This window comes from Zosterops lateralis (genome assembly GCF_965231275.1).
Source record: "Zosterops lateralis genome assembly, chromosome: 4".
In the NCBI taxonomy this organism is placed as follows: domain Eukaryota; kingdom Metazoa; phylum Chordata; class Aves; order Passeriformes; family Zosteropidae; genus Zosterops; species Zosterops lateralis.
The window spans coordinates 65,852,881-65,872,865 of NC_139765.1; the positions used below are offsets into that span (position 1 = coordinate 65,852,881).

Genomic DNA, 19,985 nt, shown 5'->3' on the forward strand with positions numbered 1-19,985 from the left:
ATTTACTGTGAAAAGCACATTTCCCAATGATTTTCAAGCTTAGAGCAAGCTGTCAATTTGAATCACTGCATCCCTGTAAGCTGGCTAACACAGAACCAGGATTCTCACAAGGCACAGTAACAAAGTTAGTTACAGGGATGGTCTTTCCTGAGTACATGTTCAGCACTCAGTGTTATAGTCTGTATATGCTGTTTTCCTCAAAATTAAACAGCTTTTTCCCAGCCTGGTGATTAAATAAGCATGCAGTGAACTCCCCTCCTGGGTTAATATTTCACTGCTGAGTGGTAGAAGCTGGAATAGTGACTAGGTTTTATTCGTTTAGCACAGCATCTCAGTGGACTTGGCTTACTACAGCATGATCATTGCTTACTTAAAAAATCCCCAGCAGCAGAGCCACAGCAAAAAGCCTTCAAAAGTAAAAATGTCATTCTGTTCTGATAATACATATTTGCATTAAAAAAACATATTTAGACTTCTTAGCATCAAGTCACGTGTGTGGTGACCAGGCTACCATTCCTCAACTCCAGCACGGTGTAAGAACACAGCAATGTGGAATCACCTTGGTTGAGACTCAGAATTCCCTCTGTGACCAGTTACAGACTTTATTTAATGACAAGTCACACCTAATTAGCAGAAAGGGAACAGCTCAACCTCTTTCAAAACAGTTACACCTAATGACACCTTTGAAGGACTCTGAAACTAAAAGCTGTATAATTTTCATATACAGCAAAGAACAAAGATCTCATCACTTTCCTTTAGGTAGGAGCAAGTCCTTTCTCACGTTGGAAAATACACATGAAGATTTACGTGGGCATTGTAGAAATTCTCAACAAAACTTCTGAGATAAAGAAAAGTATTCATGGCATGACTACAACAATTTATCCAATTCCTAAGGTATTGTGAGTTTAAATTGACAAGTTAACTCCGGATGTATTGATACAAAGACGAAGAGAATAAATGCTTCGAAACGACTACTAATTTCTACTATGTATTGCAAGAAGTAAAATTTATTTTGTTTAGCAGCATCTCGTGATGAACAAAGCTGTACATGCTGAGTGGTTCTCATTGCTATTAGGTCTATTAGGCCTGGTGGAAGAGGTAATAGTCATAGCACAGCAAGGCCTCCCCAAAGGGATACAGACAACCGGAAATAGAGAAAACATTACTTTTTCTAGTAACAATTTTGTGTCAAAATCTTGGTTATGAAAAGTCAAAAAAACAACTAAGTATTAAAACAAAGATATTGCACTCAGGGACTTCACTGTTCAATTTCTAGGACTGAATTATACCTCAAGAGCATATAAAAGTAACTGCGCAAAGAACACTTTTCCAAAGATTCCAAAAAACCTCAGGAGTATTCTGCAGAAAAATTTTAGGTATTTAAGGGCATTTCGACTTCAAGCTTCAATCATTTCTATGGGAATGTTCAAGAGACAGAAGAGTTAAAATATCCAATTTCTCAATTTGCAAAAAATCATTATTTCTAGAAGGGGCATAGAAAAGACATTCCCCAAGATACAGAGGGTTAAATACAAAGAATGACACATTTCAGGCAATTTGAGAAACTTGTCTCCTTCTATTCGTATTTCAAACATAGATAGCCAAATATTACTGAAAACCAAACAAGCAACTCCAGTAGGGTAGTTCAATTCCCTAAACTAAGGGTAACTTTGCAAAACAGTTATACACTGAAAAAAAAAGAAGCTGGTCTCCTTGACTAGGTTACGTGCTTTTTTATTGACGAAAACAACAACTGGAAACAGGGACCTGGGATAAACCCAAGGTTCCCAGCGACAAAGAAGACTTGCATTTAAAAAAAACATAACAGAGACAGCACACGTGCTGGGCACTCCTTTGGCCTTGAGCACCACCGGAGAACCCCACCCCTCCCTGGGGGAGTCCTTTTACAGCCTCCAGCTGGATCCAAATCATCTCTATTCTCACTGCCTCGCGTCTGGGGGTCCTGCTTGGTCCAACCCCATGGTGCATCTCTGTCCAATCCTTTTGCAACTCCAGCCAGCGATCGGCTGCTGCGCCGCCCCAGACCAGTTCTCCAGGACGTCCCTCCTCCCGCCCAAGCTGCCTCCTGCTGTCCCCTCTCAGCTCCGCCCCGGTGGTCCCTCACCACCAAGTGAAAACCCAAACTGTGAACACAACCTCAGCCCAAACAACCCCCCTGAACAACAACCCACAACTGGCTCGTTAAACTTAACTCATCCCTGTTACCCCAGCCTTTAGAGGGGCAACACATTGTGACGTGGGAGTGGACCTTGACAGAAACAGCAGGCAGCAGCTTGGTGAATCATGGAAAAGCTCTTTATTATCTGACTTCAATAGGCTTATATACATTTTGTACAGAGGGCCAAGATTGGCCCAAGGAGGTTACAACCTCCTGACTCCATTGGTCAATATGACCATCAGTCAAGTTCTCTCTCAGAGAACAAGAATGCAAAACATACAGATAAATTCTAATAATACAATATTGTTTGCATGAAGCAGCGTGAGAAGCTGCTGCAAAGACTCAAACATTTGAAACCAAGAAACTCAGGGACGACACATCCCCAACAAATTGAGAGCACTAAAAGGCCTCTGCAAGGAAAACCAGTAAACTAGTCCAACTATGAAAACCTCGACTACCTATTCTCGTATAGTAAACTCTATCTACTATCAACTACAGCCTTACAGAACTATTAAAGCTACACCTAACTAAATAACTACATTAAGTCCCTAACAGGTGAGGTTTCTGTCGTCCAGGTGTTCCATGCAACCTCTACGAGATTCACTGTGTTCTGTGAGGATGTGCAGGTGGAGCCAATAGCTGTCACATCCACTCAGGCAAAAACATTTTTTTAACTGGGAGGCAATATTACTGGGAGGCAAGGCAGCTCTCTGATGCATCTGCACAAGGAATCCATGTATCCACGTGCCACAGCATCTTCCTTCCTTCCCTCCTTCCCTCCTTCCCTCCTTCCTTGGCAGGAGCAGGAAAGCAGCTTCAGGCTTGCCAGTGACAAAGGCAACAATGATGTGGTGTTGGCCTGGCTGTCATAGGCTGTGAGTCCCCCCAGCACAGCTCTCTGCAGGGAACTCCCTCCTCTCACTGCCCGGAGAGCAGCACCCAGAGGCGAAAGCGCAGCTGACCATAGGCCTGCATGGCCTCTCTGTGGGCAGCTGCATCTCGGGCCAGGTGCTCAAAGAGGTTGGGGGGCTCAACCATTGGCATTTCCGGGGGCAAGCTGATCTCTGCAGGAAGCCTCTGGTTTCCCAGCACAAAGTGCTCCAGGCACTTCAGCTGCAGGCAGCAGCCCAGGTAGGCCAGGATGCCCCACAGCCGCCGTGCAAATTCCTCCCTGCACCAGTGGGACAGCAGTACCCTGGTCAGCACGTGCATGACCACAGTTTTCCAGACAGAGCTGGAAAAGCCCGTGCCCCTCAGGATGCAGGTGAAGACCTGCAGGCATTTCAGGTGCAAGCTCTCACAGGGCACCTGCCTGGCCACGTGCTGGAAGAATTTGGCCTCGGCCACGGCGTAGGACTCAGGCCACGCCGTGCTTGCCATGGTGTTGGCCCTGGCAGGCTGGCCACTCCCAAAGGTGCTGGAGCCACCTCTCTGGGCCTCTGAGGGCTGGCTGACCACAAAGATGTTGGAGTCGCCTTGGCGCACCCCAAGGAGCAGCTCCACCCTCAGGCTCTCCTTGCCATCGCTCAGCCGGAATTGGCAGGACCGGCGGCAGGGCTGAAACACCAAGTGCCATGAGGCCGACTGAGGCACCTGCAGCCATGAGGTTCTCACACACTTGGAGAACCAGTGGGAGGTTTTCTCCACGTCCAGGTAGGAGCCAGCGCACAGTGTCTTCAGGAGGCTGCGCTGACGCTTCTGCCGTAGCTCCTTCCGTGAGCGGTGCAGGAAACACAGCGGCTCCTGGTCCGGCTGCTCGCTCTGGCACGTGCACACCAGCTCCACACGCACCCTGAAGCTCCTGGCTGCCATCTGCCCTGCGCCGTTGGGCTCCAGGAGGAAGGCGTGCCCTGGCGGGGGACTCAGCGGCACCAGCAGGCGGTACACCCCGTCCCACTCGCGAGGACTCCAACTCTCGAAGGCGCTGCCCACCCCGATGGCTTCTTGAGGCACGGGGTAAAAGCTGTGGCTGAGGCTGTCCGCAAAGACGCGCCTCAAGTTCTCTGTCAGCTCAGCTGTCACTGAGCAATCTTCTCTCCAGCTCCTCCACAGGCCACGGGACACGATCCTCTGAAAGGATGCCTCGCCTGAATCCAACATGTGGCCTGTCTCTGCCTTCAATTCCATCACTGCCCCTTCCTTCCTTGCCACCATCACTGCCTTCTTTTTCACTGGCAGCCACGTTACCTTCTTTGTCTTCTTTTCTAGCCTCAGGCTTGTTTCCATCCACATTTACACCAGACTGTTCTTCATCCTTCTTTCTAACATTGTCACCTTCTTGGATCATTTCCTTCTTTTCTTCCTCACTTGCAGCAAAACCGCAAGGGTCTACCACACTCTCACGACCACCGCTCTCTTCCTGCCCAGTCCAACCACTGCTTATCTGCTCATTGCCATCACTGCTTTCCTGCGCCTTCCCATCAGCATCACCTTCAATGGCACCGTAGCCGTCTTCCTCATTTGCAGCCACACGACTGCCCTGTCTGCCATTTCCAGTGCTGCTGTTCTCTGCCTCCACAGTCACAGCAATGCTAGCTCCACCTTCCTCTGAACCAACCCTCTCTTCCTCCTGTTCTTTTCCTCTCTCATCTCCTAAGGTCTTGCAGGAGCTCAGGTCCTTGCTGCTGGTGCTGGCTTCACGGCTCCTCCTCGTGTGGCTAAACCACAGTCCCAAGAGGAGCAGGACTCCAGCAAGCAGCCAGAAGGGCCAGCAGTGCTGCAGAGCGCCAAAGAGCGAGGCTCCCCAGGCCTGGTCCTGCTGCTCCGGGGGCCCCTGCTCCAGCTCCTGCAGCAGCCGAGCCGTCTGGCGCTCCAGCAGCTCCTGACGCACCCGCACGCGCCGGTGCCTGGCCTCATCCAGCCCGTCGCCAGCTGGCCACGGGTACTGGATCAGGCTTTGCACGAGCCCGAAGAGCACGGACAAGAACTCCATGGTCTGCAGGAGGACACACAGAAGGGCTTCAGTGGGGCCGGAATGGAGACAGACGGTGGGGGGCAGGAAGGAGAGGGCCCCCGGCCGCTGGCGGGCGGCAAGGCCCGCACCGCTGCCCCCGCAAGCGCCGGGGCCTGAGCAAGGCACTCCCGCCAGGGGCCGGGCCCTGGGTGCGGGGGCAGAACACGGGCCCCGGCTGCCGGCGCTCCTGCCCCAGCCCTCCTCCGGCCCTGTCCCCTCACCGCGTGTGCACTCACCACTTGCCCGAGCTCGACTGGGGCAGCGGCACCCGCTGGGGCCTTTCCCAGCTGCCCCCATTGTGAGGCGGCCCCCGCGCTGTCACAGGAGCCAGAGCGCATCATGGGCCGGCCCAGAGCCCCAAGGGACACCGAGTGCACACCCATCCCTGGGCCACCGGGCAACCCCAGAGCTTCCCTTGACAGAGCAGGCACATGCACCCTCCCGCACAAGCCTTGTCAACTCTAAATTCGGGTGACATGACCCATGGATATTCTTGGTCTAAGCTTTGATGAAATACTGGAGGGGGACATTCTTTTTATAGATTATTGAGAAATATTTCTGAAAGAAATGCAGGTTGCTTGGATGATGAACACGAACATTTAATATCATTCTAAAAAGGGCAGTTAAGTTAATTACTAAATTTCAGTGTCTCCAATAACCTCTTAGCTCTCACACTACGCTTCAACACCGCAAATCTCTGGTATATCCAGGATTTTTTTCAGAAAGTGGAATATCTTTTTTTTTAATTTTTGCAAAGATCTACCTCTATCACTCCTAGCGTCTTCAGAACTGTCTCCCTTAAACAGAGTTAGCCAATCTCTCTGACTGATAAAGGAAGTTCTGTGTCTTTCTGATATCTCTTTGTTTATTTATTTCTAACGGACTTTGAGTACAGGAAAGATTATATTCAGTCGTTCTTTGGGGAACTCATCTATGAATGGAACTTCAGGGGAGGGAGGAAAGGGAAACAAGATGTGACTCAAGTACCTGCATGGTGACCACAGATGTCCACTTCTAGACAGACACTGATGTCAGGTAGATCATGCCCTCCCATTTGTGCACAGAAGGAGAATGTTGGGATTTCTGAAACTGCTCTGAATTGGATTTGCTTAACAGATGTCATTAATAAAAGTAGTCAAAGGAAGGGTTTTGAAGCCCCTTATGAGCTCTTGCCACTTACGTATCTTCCCCGCATTCTTCTCGGGAAGTTGTTTGTTGTCTATCCTTCTTTTTACAAGGGAGCAAGAATTCCTTGCCAGGTATCACTCTTTCAGTTTTGCTTCCTCTCATCTTCCAAGATTTAATGAAGTGAACATTCAGAAGAATAGTTTTGTATTTTTTGAACGCAATTTTTCTGTTTATCCAATTGAGGCCCTTCTGTGACCATGAAAAAAAAAATTTTTGTGAGCTACAGTTTACACTGGTAAAAGGTTGATATGGGTCAGTTCTCCAAGGTTATTCTTAGTTCAACTGCTATGTAAACTGTTGATGTCAGTGGTTGGAGGCTGCTCTCCAGGACATTATATATATGATAATTATATGACAGAAAATGCAACATATAGTTGGATCTGACCTTCAAGTTCACTAGCTTAAAAAGGAAAAAAAAAAACTCTGTAAGGAATTTGATGGTTTTCCCATTACTAAATGCCTTCAAATTTATATTTAGTTTACTGCATATATAAGAGACTTTCCTCACATTGACAGCAGTGCCCATTCATCTTCAAGCTAGGGTGTATTTTAAGTCTCAATGATCACTGCCTCCAGAAAGCATTTTTGAGACAAAACAGGCAACGTCTTTTGCATAACTATACAATCATCCAGTACTAGGATCTTCACTCTCACATAAACACTTCATGTTTTTGCACAAAGGAATCCGAGACAGATTTTTCTGAGAAATAACAAACCATCAAAACCATCAAAAATTAATTAGTAACAACAAGGGGACCACTTCCTCACTCAGGACATTTTCTTTGATTTTCATAAGCATTCAGATTTTGAGCTGATACTAGAGCTGACAGATACTACCACAAGAGCAGGTTTTTTTCTGGTTTTACTTCCTCTTCCAGCAGAGCAAGCACAGCTGCAAAACACAAACTCATTTCTAGGCTCTCTTACACACCACCAGTTTACCACATTCCAACCAGTCATAGCTGTGCAACACCCCATCAGGGTACTGGGATTATTGCAGTGTCACAGACAGTTTAAATGAGGCTCAAGGACAATTTTAACTATGTTTTATATGTATAATTAAATGATGCATTACATGGAAATAAGCCAGCTGTACTGAAACTTAACAAACTAACTGCTCTGATGCAAGTTAAGCATCTCATCAGTTATAAAACAAAACAGGTTTAAAGCAAAGACAATGTAGAGAGCAGAAGGTCTGACATTGTAAAGTAGCATGTTCAAAGGACCATTTTTGAACACTAAGCAATTTTACTCATCCAGTCTAATTTTCAAAAGAATTCCTGGCACCAAAATGTTCTCTGTTTACTTTTTTGCCATGTTTAAAGAATGGATCACTCTTAGGGGGAAGAAAATCCTGTGTGCAAAACACTGCATGAAACTAAACAATCCTTAAACATGGCGAATTTCCATGTGGAGCTGATGATTTAGCACTGTCATCCTTCTGCAGAGGAAAAAGAGCTGCCTGTCTTTAGTTTACTTATGTAAGAAGAAAAAAGTGAGGAGTGTGAATTTGATCTTACTTCAATTTACTTCTGTGGGCAAACTCCTGCCATGACTTCAGTGGGAGACTGCATCTTAGTTCATTCAAAGTGAAGCAAAACAAATCAGCTGAGAATAATGCTTTTGTTTATTAGATTTAAATTACTGCCACAGGGTTTTTTTAACAGTGCTAAGTAAATCCTGTTTTAAAAGCCAAAGGTTGCCTTCAGTTGGGCTTTTTCCTATGTACTGTGTCAATGCAGGATTCCTGGTTCTCCAACCAAGACCACATGGCCTGTTTTGAGACATAGTCACATTCCTACATGAGAATGATATATGTTTGTGGATGTCACTGGTGACAATCTGGGCTGGGGCATCCCCCTCAGCCAATAAACCAGGGCGCACATTTCTGTAAAATAAATGCATTCACTGAACACTTACTAAGATGTCCATGAAAAGCAGCAAAGTAAATCAAATCAATAGGGTTAAATCTGCAATTAGGAATCTACATTTCTGCAGGGAAATTTTAGGACAGCCACAAATTGAAAAAAGTTTAATATTTTTTTCTTTCTCTTAGAAGGCAAACAACCTTCTGGTTTGGCTATTCTCTACTTTTCCCTATAAAGTAGAACCTAGAGAAACACTCATAAAATATGTATGGAAGTACCTCTCGATGAATTAAAAAAGATTATTCAGAAGAAAGACAGAAATAAGACTGTCTACACTGTATGAATGAAACATGTATGAATTAGGACACAGGCCCTTCCATTCTTTAGTAACAAAATTGATGCTGTCCCAAAAATGACAGTAGTGAATGAGACTGGTATACGAAAACCTTCTGCATCTGCTCTAGAGGTTGGAATGAGGATGTTACATGAGGCAGAAGACAATGAAGATGTGCTGTCTAGGGAAGCTGAACACCACTTCTGTGCTTGAGGAATTCTGTAGCTTGGATGAAGATCACAGGTTATCTCCAGCTGCATGAAAATGAGTGATAAATACACAGTTTCTCTTGGACTGAAAGCAGTGCTATACGAAGAGTATTAAAATACAGAATATTGCTCAAAAATCATCCCCTGGTTTTCTAAAGATGGCAATCTTCTATTAGAAGACATTTTATTACCTCCTCCATATATTAAAGCTATAACATAAAAATAAAAGCACCTGAAACTTGTAGAAGTATCTAAGATATACAGATTAAGTAAGGTCTGTGCAGTGAGAGCTCCCTAAAAACATCACAAGAGCAGTGAAAATTTCTGGGATAGTAATGACATAAAACAGTGCCTAGAAGTTAAGTCTAAGTGAAGAAGAGAATTTTGCAACTAATGGATCAGGGAAAGTATGGGTATGGGAATAAAGGATGAGATATGTGGTTAAAGACCACAGTGTATTATATTGACACATTACTTTCATTCAGTATTACAATGTATTTCAATTGAATTGTGTATAGTTTTAGTTTTATACATGCACAATTTTTTAGAACACATTTTTAGAGTGGGGCAAACAATAAAGGAAATCCATCGTATGATATTGCATTGATCCCCACATCACTCACTGGAATATCTTAACATTTCCAGAACAGATTCCCACTCCTTAAGATGAAAACCCAGAGAAGACAAAAATCTATAAATGCCTTTAAGAGAAGGTTTAAAATTTTCATTGCTGTCTGACCACAAAGGAGCTGTGACATGCTGTGGTTTATTGAAGCACTCCTGCAGTTATAGACACATCTTTAACTAGCCCACCCTCTCCCTCTTCCCCCATCCTCCACCCACTGATGCACCTGAGAGACTGAGTAACTGCAGAGCAAATCCTGCTTACTTTCAGCTCTCTTGCCCCAGCAAATGTTCAGCTCTTCTGGGAAGAGGGACCTACTTAATAAACACATTCTACCTTGAAAGGAATTAAACCTTCCCTTCAAAGACATGTGTGTGACCAGGTTTTTAAAACTGCCTGATATGCCCAGTTTTCGTCTGTTTCCCATAAAGAAGGGAAAGAACCCTCTATTCTTCTCCTCATGATATTTCAAGTCTTAATTCCAAAGAACAGAGATGCCAGGACTTGTCAGTGACATGACTAACAATTTTATGAGACCTGGCAAGAGAGTTCATTTCTCTTACATCTTACTCGCAGAAACCTTGGAGTTATTTTGTCTGAAACACTTGGGGGAAGGAAAGTAAACTTAATTCTGACAACTTTATTAAATATTCAATACATCTGACATCCTGTTATCATCAAAAAAATATGGTTTAATTATGATAAGCCATACTGGAATAGTTCATAATACATAAGTGTGAAAAAACAGCAGTAATTTTTTTCTTGTCCCATGTGGAAAAATACACATCTTCAACCCCCAAAAAAAGTTAGACAAGGCACAATAAATTCTCAGAATTCTCTTTTTTCTGGCTTTTCAGTTCCATCACAGCTCTCCAAATTAAGATTTATGTGCTATTTTGCATCTGTATCTCTTGCTGATTTCCCACCCAACAGGGATATAGGTGGATAAGTTTGGACAGGAAACGGTATCCCTCAAGCCAAACTGAAAGGTTTATAAAGTTGCTAATAAAAGTTTGGGTCAGGGCCTAAATATCAATCATCTGCTCATTGTCTTTTTAAACGAGCTCAGGCATTTTCCCAACTGCTCCCAGCAGGTCTCTGCCACTATTTTAAACTAAGATTTCTGCCATTTCTTTTTTCCCCGTGTTGACCTCAATAATTTTTCTTTCTCCCCCTCTTTACCTGCCAAATGCATCCATCAGTATTTTGCCAAAGGCTATCTGCTTTTGAAGTTGAGAGGAATTCACTAATTGTGAGTGTCAAATCCACAATAAATGCCACTGCTATATGGTATATGCTGCTTTTGGGAATTATCTCAAAAAGCCTAGCTGTGAGAAGGCTGCTGTATGTTAGGAGGGTTTTACTGCTAACTTTCATAACTCATGTCAGGTCTTTCAGTTTCTGTATTCATTGGCTTCAGTGAGTGCAACTGTTTCCTGAATTTATAAAAATGTTGTCAAGATCCCTTGATCTTGCTTCCTCCATCTCTCTCGCACAAACACATCCAAACACATCTATACACAGTGGAATAGCATGCCCAGTGGCATGCAAATCTAGCAAAAGAGAAGCTTGTAAATAAATAGCATGTCATTCTGCTTACTCAATAAATTCCTCTGGGTGTTAAACTCATGATAAACATATCATAAGCCCTGATGAAAGCTTTACAGCCTGTCTCATCACACCATCCTGAGTGCAATTCTGCAATGTATAGGAAGACATAAGTTTGAAAAACAGAGCAGAAATAGCTCCCATAAGGGCAGGGTGCTGACATAGCTGAAACATAACTAACTGGAGAACATTTGTTTTAGCTAAAGAAGACAGCATTGGTGACACATGTCTATGCCTGTGGAGGTGTACTGTACATTCAAAGCAACATGAAATACACCTTCTTTAAAAAATTGTCCATTAATACATAAATATATCTGTCTTGCAACCCCTCAGACAGTACCATTCTCAACAAAAATTACACACAAGACTAAGGAATTCCACAGAGAAACACTCTTTTTTTGATCCAAAGAGGCAAGAAGAAAGAAAAACACGTGAAGAGTTTAACATACCAACTTAGTGATAGAAAAATAATTACAAAAATAAATGTCAGTCACCTTGAAACACTTGAGGCAGCTCTCTTGACTTTCTCTGACGTTCTAGTAAGGTGTTAATACCCTCCATGTCTCACATCATCCCCAGCAGCCACATGAAAATGTCCCCAATGGGCCTCAGAGTGTTTCAAGCACCACACCCTCTAATTTATGTACTCTGTGAACATCCTCTTAGAGAAAATAGAAATAATAGTTTAAAAAGACAGTTATATTTCAGGAACATGTGCCCCTACACAACAAAAAAAACCCCAGAATTTAATACCATCCCTAGGCAGAATTATTCCATCCTTAAGGCTTCTATTTTGTTTTTCTGGGAGAGTGTTTTGCTTTCTGGGTAAGTAATACAAATGAACTGCTGGCAACGTCACATCAAAACAAAAGTGGCAGAATCAGAAAAAATACTGAAAAGTTTACCTTTATAGGAAAGCTTCAGTCTTGGGATATTTTGTTTTGACATTCCAGTGACTGGAAGGAACAGCATCACTAAAGACAGCAGGCTGCAGGCACGTGGCATTTGCAAAGCTCTCATTCTGCTCTCTTCTTCTGTGTCTTCTTTTGCACTATGGTGAAATATCTCCTCACTTTTCAAACAACCCAAGTTTTATCTGGAAGAAAAAAAGGAAAACATCTGTAGACCTGCATTACTGCATAAGTAATAATTCTGTAAGCATGCCAGACCTATCTTTAAAGAGCAGCTCATTTAATTTCTTGACTACAAAATATGTTTTCCTCTAGTACAAGTAAAAATGTTTTGTTTCTTTAATACTAAATTTGCACATTTTGACATTGGAAAAATATGCAAACTTTTCAAACACCAGTGTCGAGCACAGCTAAAGTTTAAGCACAAATTAAATTAATGCAGTATCCACAAAAAGAACATTTGCCACTCAAAAGTGACCACGCAACTTGTTAGTTCATATGAGTCCACTGGACATCTTAATGTTTTATAACTCTTTTTATCTCAGTACAACAGCTATTGTGTGTTTATGCTATGACTAGAACGGACAGTAATGTCTCAGATGCCATGGGGGTACAAGCAGAGTTAATGATGACTACATACCCATCAAAACTTTCATAAATAAACTAAGAAAATTGGATAGAACAAGCAGTTGTGTTTAGTTTTATTAAGAAAAAAAAGTCAATGCGGATGATGGATTTAAAAACGCTTTCAGTATGATATTTCCAGCAGAAATAACTGCCTCAATTCATCCACCAAAATGTCCTATAAACTTTAATGAGTGTTTTAGGCTGGGGTCAATAGGCTGATATGAGATTTTGTTAGCACAGTGTGCAACTAAGCCAGCTTTGCAGCACTTTTCACTTAATAAGTGTCATTCATATTCCATAAATCTTGAAGTGTTTTACAAATGAAAGCAATTATCACTGTCCTTATTTTCCCTATGCAAAAACAGAACCATAAAGCTGCAGCGAATATATTTCCTCAAGGTCACACAGCACAGTAGTTGAAAAGAAAACAGCAACAGCAATCCTGGTGTCCTTTGTATCCAGCTATTAAGGATCCCTTTTGTCCAATAACTCCATTTTTGCACACAAAATTATTTGGAATGGCATCTTGAGCTCTGAAGGCAAAGCTTGATGGTTAATAAATCACAGAGATCAGAGTATGAAAATATTTGTAAGACCAGATCCTTCCTCCTTGCAAGTGCATGATGCTAGAGGTCAAGGGAGATGGCTGGTGAAATGACAAATATCAGTGTTTGAGTAATGCAGTAAAACCAAGGAGTAAGGAAATGTTATGGTTTGTCGAGAGATTAATGGCTCATGACTTGCCATGAAAATTCTTTTCTGAAAGGTACTGAAACTGCCTGATTAAAAGAGCAATCCTAGTGCCCACATCAGCCAGCACTTGCAGACATCAAAGAAGAGGTTCCTTACAAGCCCATGAGAGATGCAGCACAGCCTGTGGCCCCTGGTCTGGCATTCAAGCTCTTGCAGCACTGGGTCAGGCAACTCTGTGAGCGACAGCAGCACCCAGAACCAATTCTGCACCTCCTGATGCAGGCAATTCATCCTTTCCTGCATTAAAGGATGGAAACAGTTCTCTCTGATAGAGGAAATCTCTCTCACATGAAACTTGGGCTTTCTGAGCCTCCAGACCTTCTGTCAAGAGTAAAAGAAAACAAAGTGTGCAAGAAGAGCACAATGGCAAAAGAAGGAAACAATTTGTACAATGCCCAAAGCATTGCTCCTACTGCAGAACACTGAGCTTCTTTCTTCTCACTCCCCTCTTCAACACTCAAATTCAGTGTCTGAATGCACTACTCTTTGGCCAAGTGTGAGTACATGTTCATGAGATGTCACAGAGGGAAAACACACAAATAAGAAATGCCTGTTTCATCTTTCCCTTCCCTTTGATACAGTATGAGATCCTAAGAGAAAACCCTCACTTCTTCCATGCCAACACATCTATTTAAAGGTGGACTGATGTGGATTAGACTATCCCAGGGTTAAATTGCCTTTAAAAAATTTACTTAGGGGGAAGAAGGGGGGAAAAAGGGGAGGGGAGGAGGGGGAAGAGTATATGAAGATGAGACACCAGCCCTGTTCATCTTCAGCAGGATGATAGTGACAAACCATACTTCAAAAAAAGCAATTAAGAGGGAGCCTGTCCCACTGCGAGTATGTTGAGAAGTCATGGCCTGAAGGTCTGGGCCACAGCCAACAGGGAATTCAACAAAGGATTTGGGGCTCATTTTCTTGAGGCAAATTACTGTGAAGAATCAAGACTAAATTTGACTAAAAAACCAGTTGTGTCAATGCACTGTCATTTGCTGAATTGATTGAGAATCAGCACCAAACTTGGGGCTTTGGCCACAGCTCACAACCTCACTTTTTCATTTAGACTTTTTTTACTAATGGGAACCTTCCTTTTTTTTTCTTTTTGGGTTGGGTTTTTTTTTTTTTCCTTTTCCCTTTTATTTGAATAATGTCTGTGAAAAACCATTTGCTTTCACAAGGCGGTTAGTTTACACTGGAGGCAGCTGCTCTGTGAGCTCAAGCCAACCCTGTCCTGTCTTTAGATTCATTGCAATCTGGCCAGATTGTCACATATATTTTTAGTTTATGATGATCCTCTAATACAATTCCAGCTTCCACACAGAGTCCTTCCAACAGTCTAGCTCAGGTTAATGAACTTCAGGCCAACTAACTTGCCATTAATCTTTAGGGAATATCCTTCCTCTCTGTAACACATGTAATGTCAATCAGTGTCCTGTGCTGAAAAGACCCACAGTCACACAGACCAGAAGCAAAGAGTTCCATGAGCAGAAATAAAACATAAAACCTAAAAGAAAATTTGACTCCCCCATTCTTTCCTCCCCTCAAAACTAAGAAGAATTTGGTCAGAGAAGGAAAAATTACTGGTTTGTTTAGTTCTTTGATACTTCAGCTATGGACCAACACATTCTAAAACTTCCTCACCATGAACAGATCCAAAATAAATGAGGAAAAAGAGTCTGAAAAGAAAAATACTGAGGCTAAAGCTGCTTTCCCACCTTGGCTTCAGCTAGGAAATAGCACTGCACTGTGTTAATTATCACCTGCAGGACCGACCAGGGAAGGAAGCCATACATACACCTCGCTGAAACAGGGGCATTTCCAGTGGAATAAAGGAGCTTTTATTTGCCCCACGTAGGGGCGGGAGGCACAAGGTTGAGAAGGGGCTGAGCAGCCTGGCTCCATCCTGCTCGGACCTCCCAGAGGGGCCCATAAATTCGGAACAAGCTGTGGGTTAAATGCCAGAAGACAGAAAGTGGAACTGCTGGTGCCCTGCCATCCTGATGGAGAGAGGGGCTGGACTGCCTGGCACATGTGTGATGTCACGTCCCTGAAACGAGGTGTCACCTCCCCGCAATGGGTCACATTTAGTGGAGCCTGTAAAACAGATTGCTCCAGAGCTACTGTCTGAAACAAGAAAACCTGGAGCCAATTTACTAAACATAATTTATTCCAGGCCCTTTGTGGCAATAAACAGAGCTCTTCGGCCTTCCCAAACACACAGACAGTGAGGAGCTCTGTGCTTATGGAAGCTTTTTCAGATCATTCAACTCAAACCTATCTAAATGCAGAATCTTGCATTCACAAATACTGTGTAGTTTCTGACTTCTCCTGGCGTCATGAAGTCCAGAGCAGAAATGACTGTGACCTATCTGCAAACACACACTTTTTAAACTGTATTCATGAAGCTCTCAGTTAATTCTGTTAAAAAAACCTTTATGAAATTGGAAGATAATTTAAAATCAGTCTCCAGAACCAGTTTTCCACAACCATTTTAAAATTCAGAATTTTACATTCCGATAAAGTGTTACGGTTTTAGTGAATCTAATAGCAACGTCGCAAATTGTGACAACTGAAAATCTCGAGCAACCTAGTCACTATAAGCTTATAAATTCATTATAAATCTAATGAGTAAGTTGTCTAGGCCATGTAGCTTCAATATGTAATTTTCTATCATTGACGCAAGAGTTTTTCTTTCTTCTCATCTAACCTTGTTTGAGATCTTGGCGTTTTATTTTATTTTGGTCTATGGAGTCAGAGAGAGCAAAAGATGTCCCTTCCAGACATCTACAAAACAGCATGAGTGGCGTGTCAGACAAACATACTGCTTTAAAACATTTAAAACTAACCAGCTACAAGAAGAAACAAAAATTACCACACCTATGATTCAAATTTACTGAAAGGCACAGTATCTCTTTACCATCCCTATATTAAAGTATATGTACTTTATCTATATGCACACAAATTTAAACCATGTTACAAGTATACAGATATGTGTCCAACACAGTATGTAGATGTCTCACTTTGAAATTATTGTAGAAAAAAATTACTGTGGTTGTCTACTGTGTGGTTCAAAACTGTACTGTAATCATGAACTGGATATCAACTTGTCTTTGCTAATAAGAGGGAAAACTCTAAGTATACATGACTCAGATTAGTAATGTAGAAAATCAAATAGACTAAAAATAAAATTACGTCTTTAGACTCACTTAGCATTCTTAACTTAGTTCTGAAATAACAAAGATGACATTTATCACAATGAAACTATGTTCTTGTACTCCTTAGATAGATGGTCTGTTTATTATTTGGCAGAAGATGCTTTTCTCTTCATTGTGAAATCTCAGTTAAAGCTAACTCCATCCAAGAACTGGTAAACAGTATTATTCATCACTGTTCTCCTACTTATTAAGCAGGTTTTGTGCTGTTTATAGTCCAGAAAATGTTCTCTTTCAGGATTCAGAAAAATACTGCTTTTTACACAAACCCCAGATCAGCATTACCTCACTTCCCAACCAGGAGAAATAAATGAATAAGAAGAAAATGGCACAATGAAAAAAACATTATGTGAGCCTACAGTAAGTGATTTTTTTTTCATTTGTTTTGCTTAAATCACTGGGTTTAGTGTACCTGGTTTAGATGAGGTTTTGCCATAGAGCAGTCTTCGCTATTGTTAAATACCCAAACAATTAGCAAAGACTCATAAGAAGCATAACCCAGCTTACAGTGAGTTTTACAAAACTTTAAAGGCTTTAACTTTTACTGAGCTCCTCACAGGATTTACGCACTATCCATTCAACACCAATAACTTGGCAAGAAAAATCACTGCTGTGATTCCCACTTGAGAAGAACCAAATAGAGCAAAGAAAAATTAAGGGTCTGAGAGACAATGAAGATGCAACTGAAGGAACAAAGAGTCAGCAAAAAATCTGGTTTTATTGCAGAGAGCCATCTAATAATAAATAAAGCTCTCCAATAGAAAGAGAAAATACGTTTGAGGATTACACTGGATTTTTTTATTGAGTTGAACTCAAGCTCAAGTAAAAATGTTGACTAAAGAACTGAAACATGAGAGAAGAAGAAGGAAGAAACTCTCATATTTTGTTTACTTTTTCCTACTTTTCAGCATCTTTCTGAATGGAATCTCCTGGTGGAAGCACTTCTAACAGGCATGTAGTCTGTTTGGGGATAAACACTGGTAGAAATGGTAGAATCTTTACAGGATGGTCTGTGTCACATTGCTCTCAAGAGCTTATCTAACCATGAAATTTACTGCTGGGCTCCTAAAATTATACACATAGGAAATGAGCACTTTATCCTCCAAAGATATCAGGATATTTTTCAGGTCAATATCAGTGAGGTCAGGATAACACCTAAAGATTTCACACAGACACTGAAGTAATCTTTTCAGGAAGTGACAGATAGACAGCCTTGCACAGACTTCATGTATCATTACAAACGGTGATTCTGAGAAATTTTATCTGTGCCATTGTATCTTTTGGACATGTAGCACATAAATCCAAGGCTGATGATAAAACAAATGCTATTCTCTAACCCTAATTATTTGTATATTGTGTCTCCTCAAAAAAACAAGCAAAAAAAAACAAACCCAAAAAACCCAACAAAACAAAACAAAAAACCAACAAAGTCAACCAAAAAAAAAAAAAAAAGAAAGACTTCTTGCTTTTTAAATTCTATACTGTTTCTCAAAAACAGTATCGATTGTTCAAGAAAAAGGATGGGATAGAAAGCAGCTTGTCATCTGATAATGATATTGCCAAGAGGAGGTAAGCACATAAATAAAATGTCCCACCCGTCAGATGTGCAGCTGGGATCTTTGAACAGAAATATCAACATGCCTTTCACTCTAAAGTTAGATGCATATGTGTCTCTTATGGATTCTTTTTCCTCTTGTTTCTTCTTGTCTTCTTTTGGGGAAGGAACGATGACTTCAGGTATTACGTCCATAATAACAGCTTTCCTTAGCCTCTTTCTTTAGAAGGACATGAGAATGCCCTACAAGTCTGATCACCAAAAAAAAAAAAAAAAAAAAAAAAAAACAACAAAAAACCAAAACAAAACCCAAACACAAGCCAAAGAAGAAAGCAGTGTAAGGCACGATTTAGCAACACATAAGAATCAAAAGGAGCCCTAAGCCAAACCTCAGTGTTACATTATTTTAAGCACAGCATGTTTCCCCAGCAGACCAAGAAAACCACTAACTCTATGAAAAGTGATTCTAAGATGAGTTTTGTAACTTTGGTATCCAAGAAAAGAAAAAGGCAGTAAGCATGAAAATTCCTAGAGACATTAATGAAAAGGTAGACTAGATGGAAACCACTTTCTGCCAAGTACTGTGACGTCTGAAGGGTTTCAAAGAGAGACAGAGAATTTTCCTCTGAAATGTCTGTCACCACCTGCAGCACTTGGGGTGGTTTGGCTCAGCTCTGAGCAAAGGAGACAGGGAGACAACACTTGCAGGAAGCTTTGCCTGTGGAACAGCCTTGGCCTGCTCTTGAGAAAATACTGGAAAGCCAGAAAAATGTCATGATGGCCAACAGAGAAAATAAATGCTCATTTTGGGGAGACCTGCCTGAGCATTTAAACTCTAGCAGACTCCATGTGTCCTGCTGCAGCCTGAATTAACCCCAGGCAGCACAGTCAAGCCACCTAAACCACTGACCCTGCAACCACCATTCTTCTGCTGGAAGAAACATAAACCTACATTGGCCAACACAAAGGAAGGATTACAGTCTTTTTTTCACCTCCAGGAATTCTTGCCAGTGTTTTGCTATGGAAAAACCGTTCTCTGTTATTTCCTTTCATAGGAGACCTTCCAACATTTGCAGGAATGAAGCATCAGTCCTCTAAGCAGGGACCAGGAGTCTGAACTGGCTGATATTTTTGGGTGTTACCAGTAACAAGTGGCAATGGGGCATTCCATAGATTAATTACTTGAACTTGCCCTGCCATGACTTTTGCATGTCTGTGAAAAACCCAGCTTGATGGGGATGTAGTGCAGCACTCTGGTGAAATCTGTGATATATTAAATCCAGACTTTTCTCTGCACAATACAACAGCAAGGTGGATCAGTGTCTATTCTGAAAGGGTAAAGCCAGCGAGTGTCTGCATGGATACAGCTATAGATCCAAGTAGGTGGGGCTCTTGTGTCCTTGATCCAAGCAATCCAGACCTCAGTCAGCTCCCAATGCTGTATGGCTCCACTAATTGCACATTATACAGCAACATATTACACATTTCAGCCATGCACACATCTGAGGCACCGCCAGCCAGCCAACTCTGTGTGCAGGCACAACCTGCAGATCATGCACACAATCACAACCCAGCAGACCCTACTAAATCAAAAACTCAACCAAAACAAACCCTCCCCAAAGCAGAAAGAAATAAAGGAACAAAGATTTACATTTACATAAATATTTAAAATGTTAATTTCATTTCACAGCCAATGCTTTATTGTGCTAAAATTTGTTGCTAGATTATGTCATGTAAGCATTAATGTATTGCTAAATAGTTTGTAATTTTGTTCAAATGCTTACAGGCACTCACATATTCTCCAGCTGTATCCAAAGTCTATGAGACTCTCGGATAAATATAGAATGTTACAAATGTTAAGTAGAGGCAACTGTGTGTTGTAGTTGGCATCTTAATATAATTAATTTTTTTATTATTATTTCTATTCTACAAACTCTGATAGGATGTTTCCTTAACTGCCAGT

The 19,985-nt window shown here is 41.9% G+C and overlaps 2 protein-coding genes across 4 annotated transcripts in view; both read right to left on the reverse strand.

The window, feature by feature from the left end:
• Positions 1 to 19,985, reverse strand: part of SEMA3D (semaphorin 3D) — a 133,856-nt gene that overhangs the window by 80,109 nt on the left and 33,762 nt on the right. For all 3 annotated transcript variants that reach the window (XM_083860276.1, XM_083860277.1, XM_083860275.1), the window contains exon 2: positions 11,870 to 12,060. In XM_083860276.1, coding sequence (XP_083716402.1) covers positions 11,870 to 11,984 — 115 coding nt within the window. In that variant the 5' untranslated portion in view covers positions 11,985 to 12,060. The remainder of the gene's footprint in view (positions 1 to 11,869; positions 12,061 to 19,985) is intronic.
• Positions 3,098 to 5,429, reverse strand: LOC310908748 (uncharacterized protein; the record flags this gene model as incomplete). The annotated part of the gene is given in 2 exon segments (XM_083860112.1): positions 3,098 to 4,210; positions 4,212 to 5,429. Coding segments are annotated over 2 exon segments (2,331 nt in total).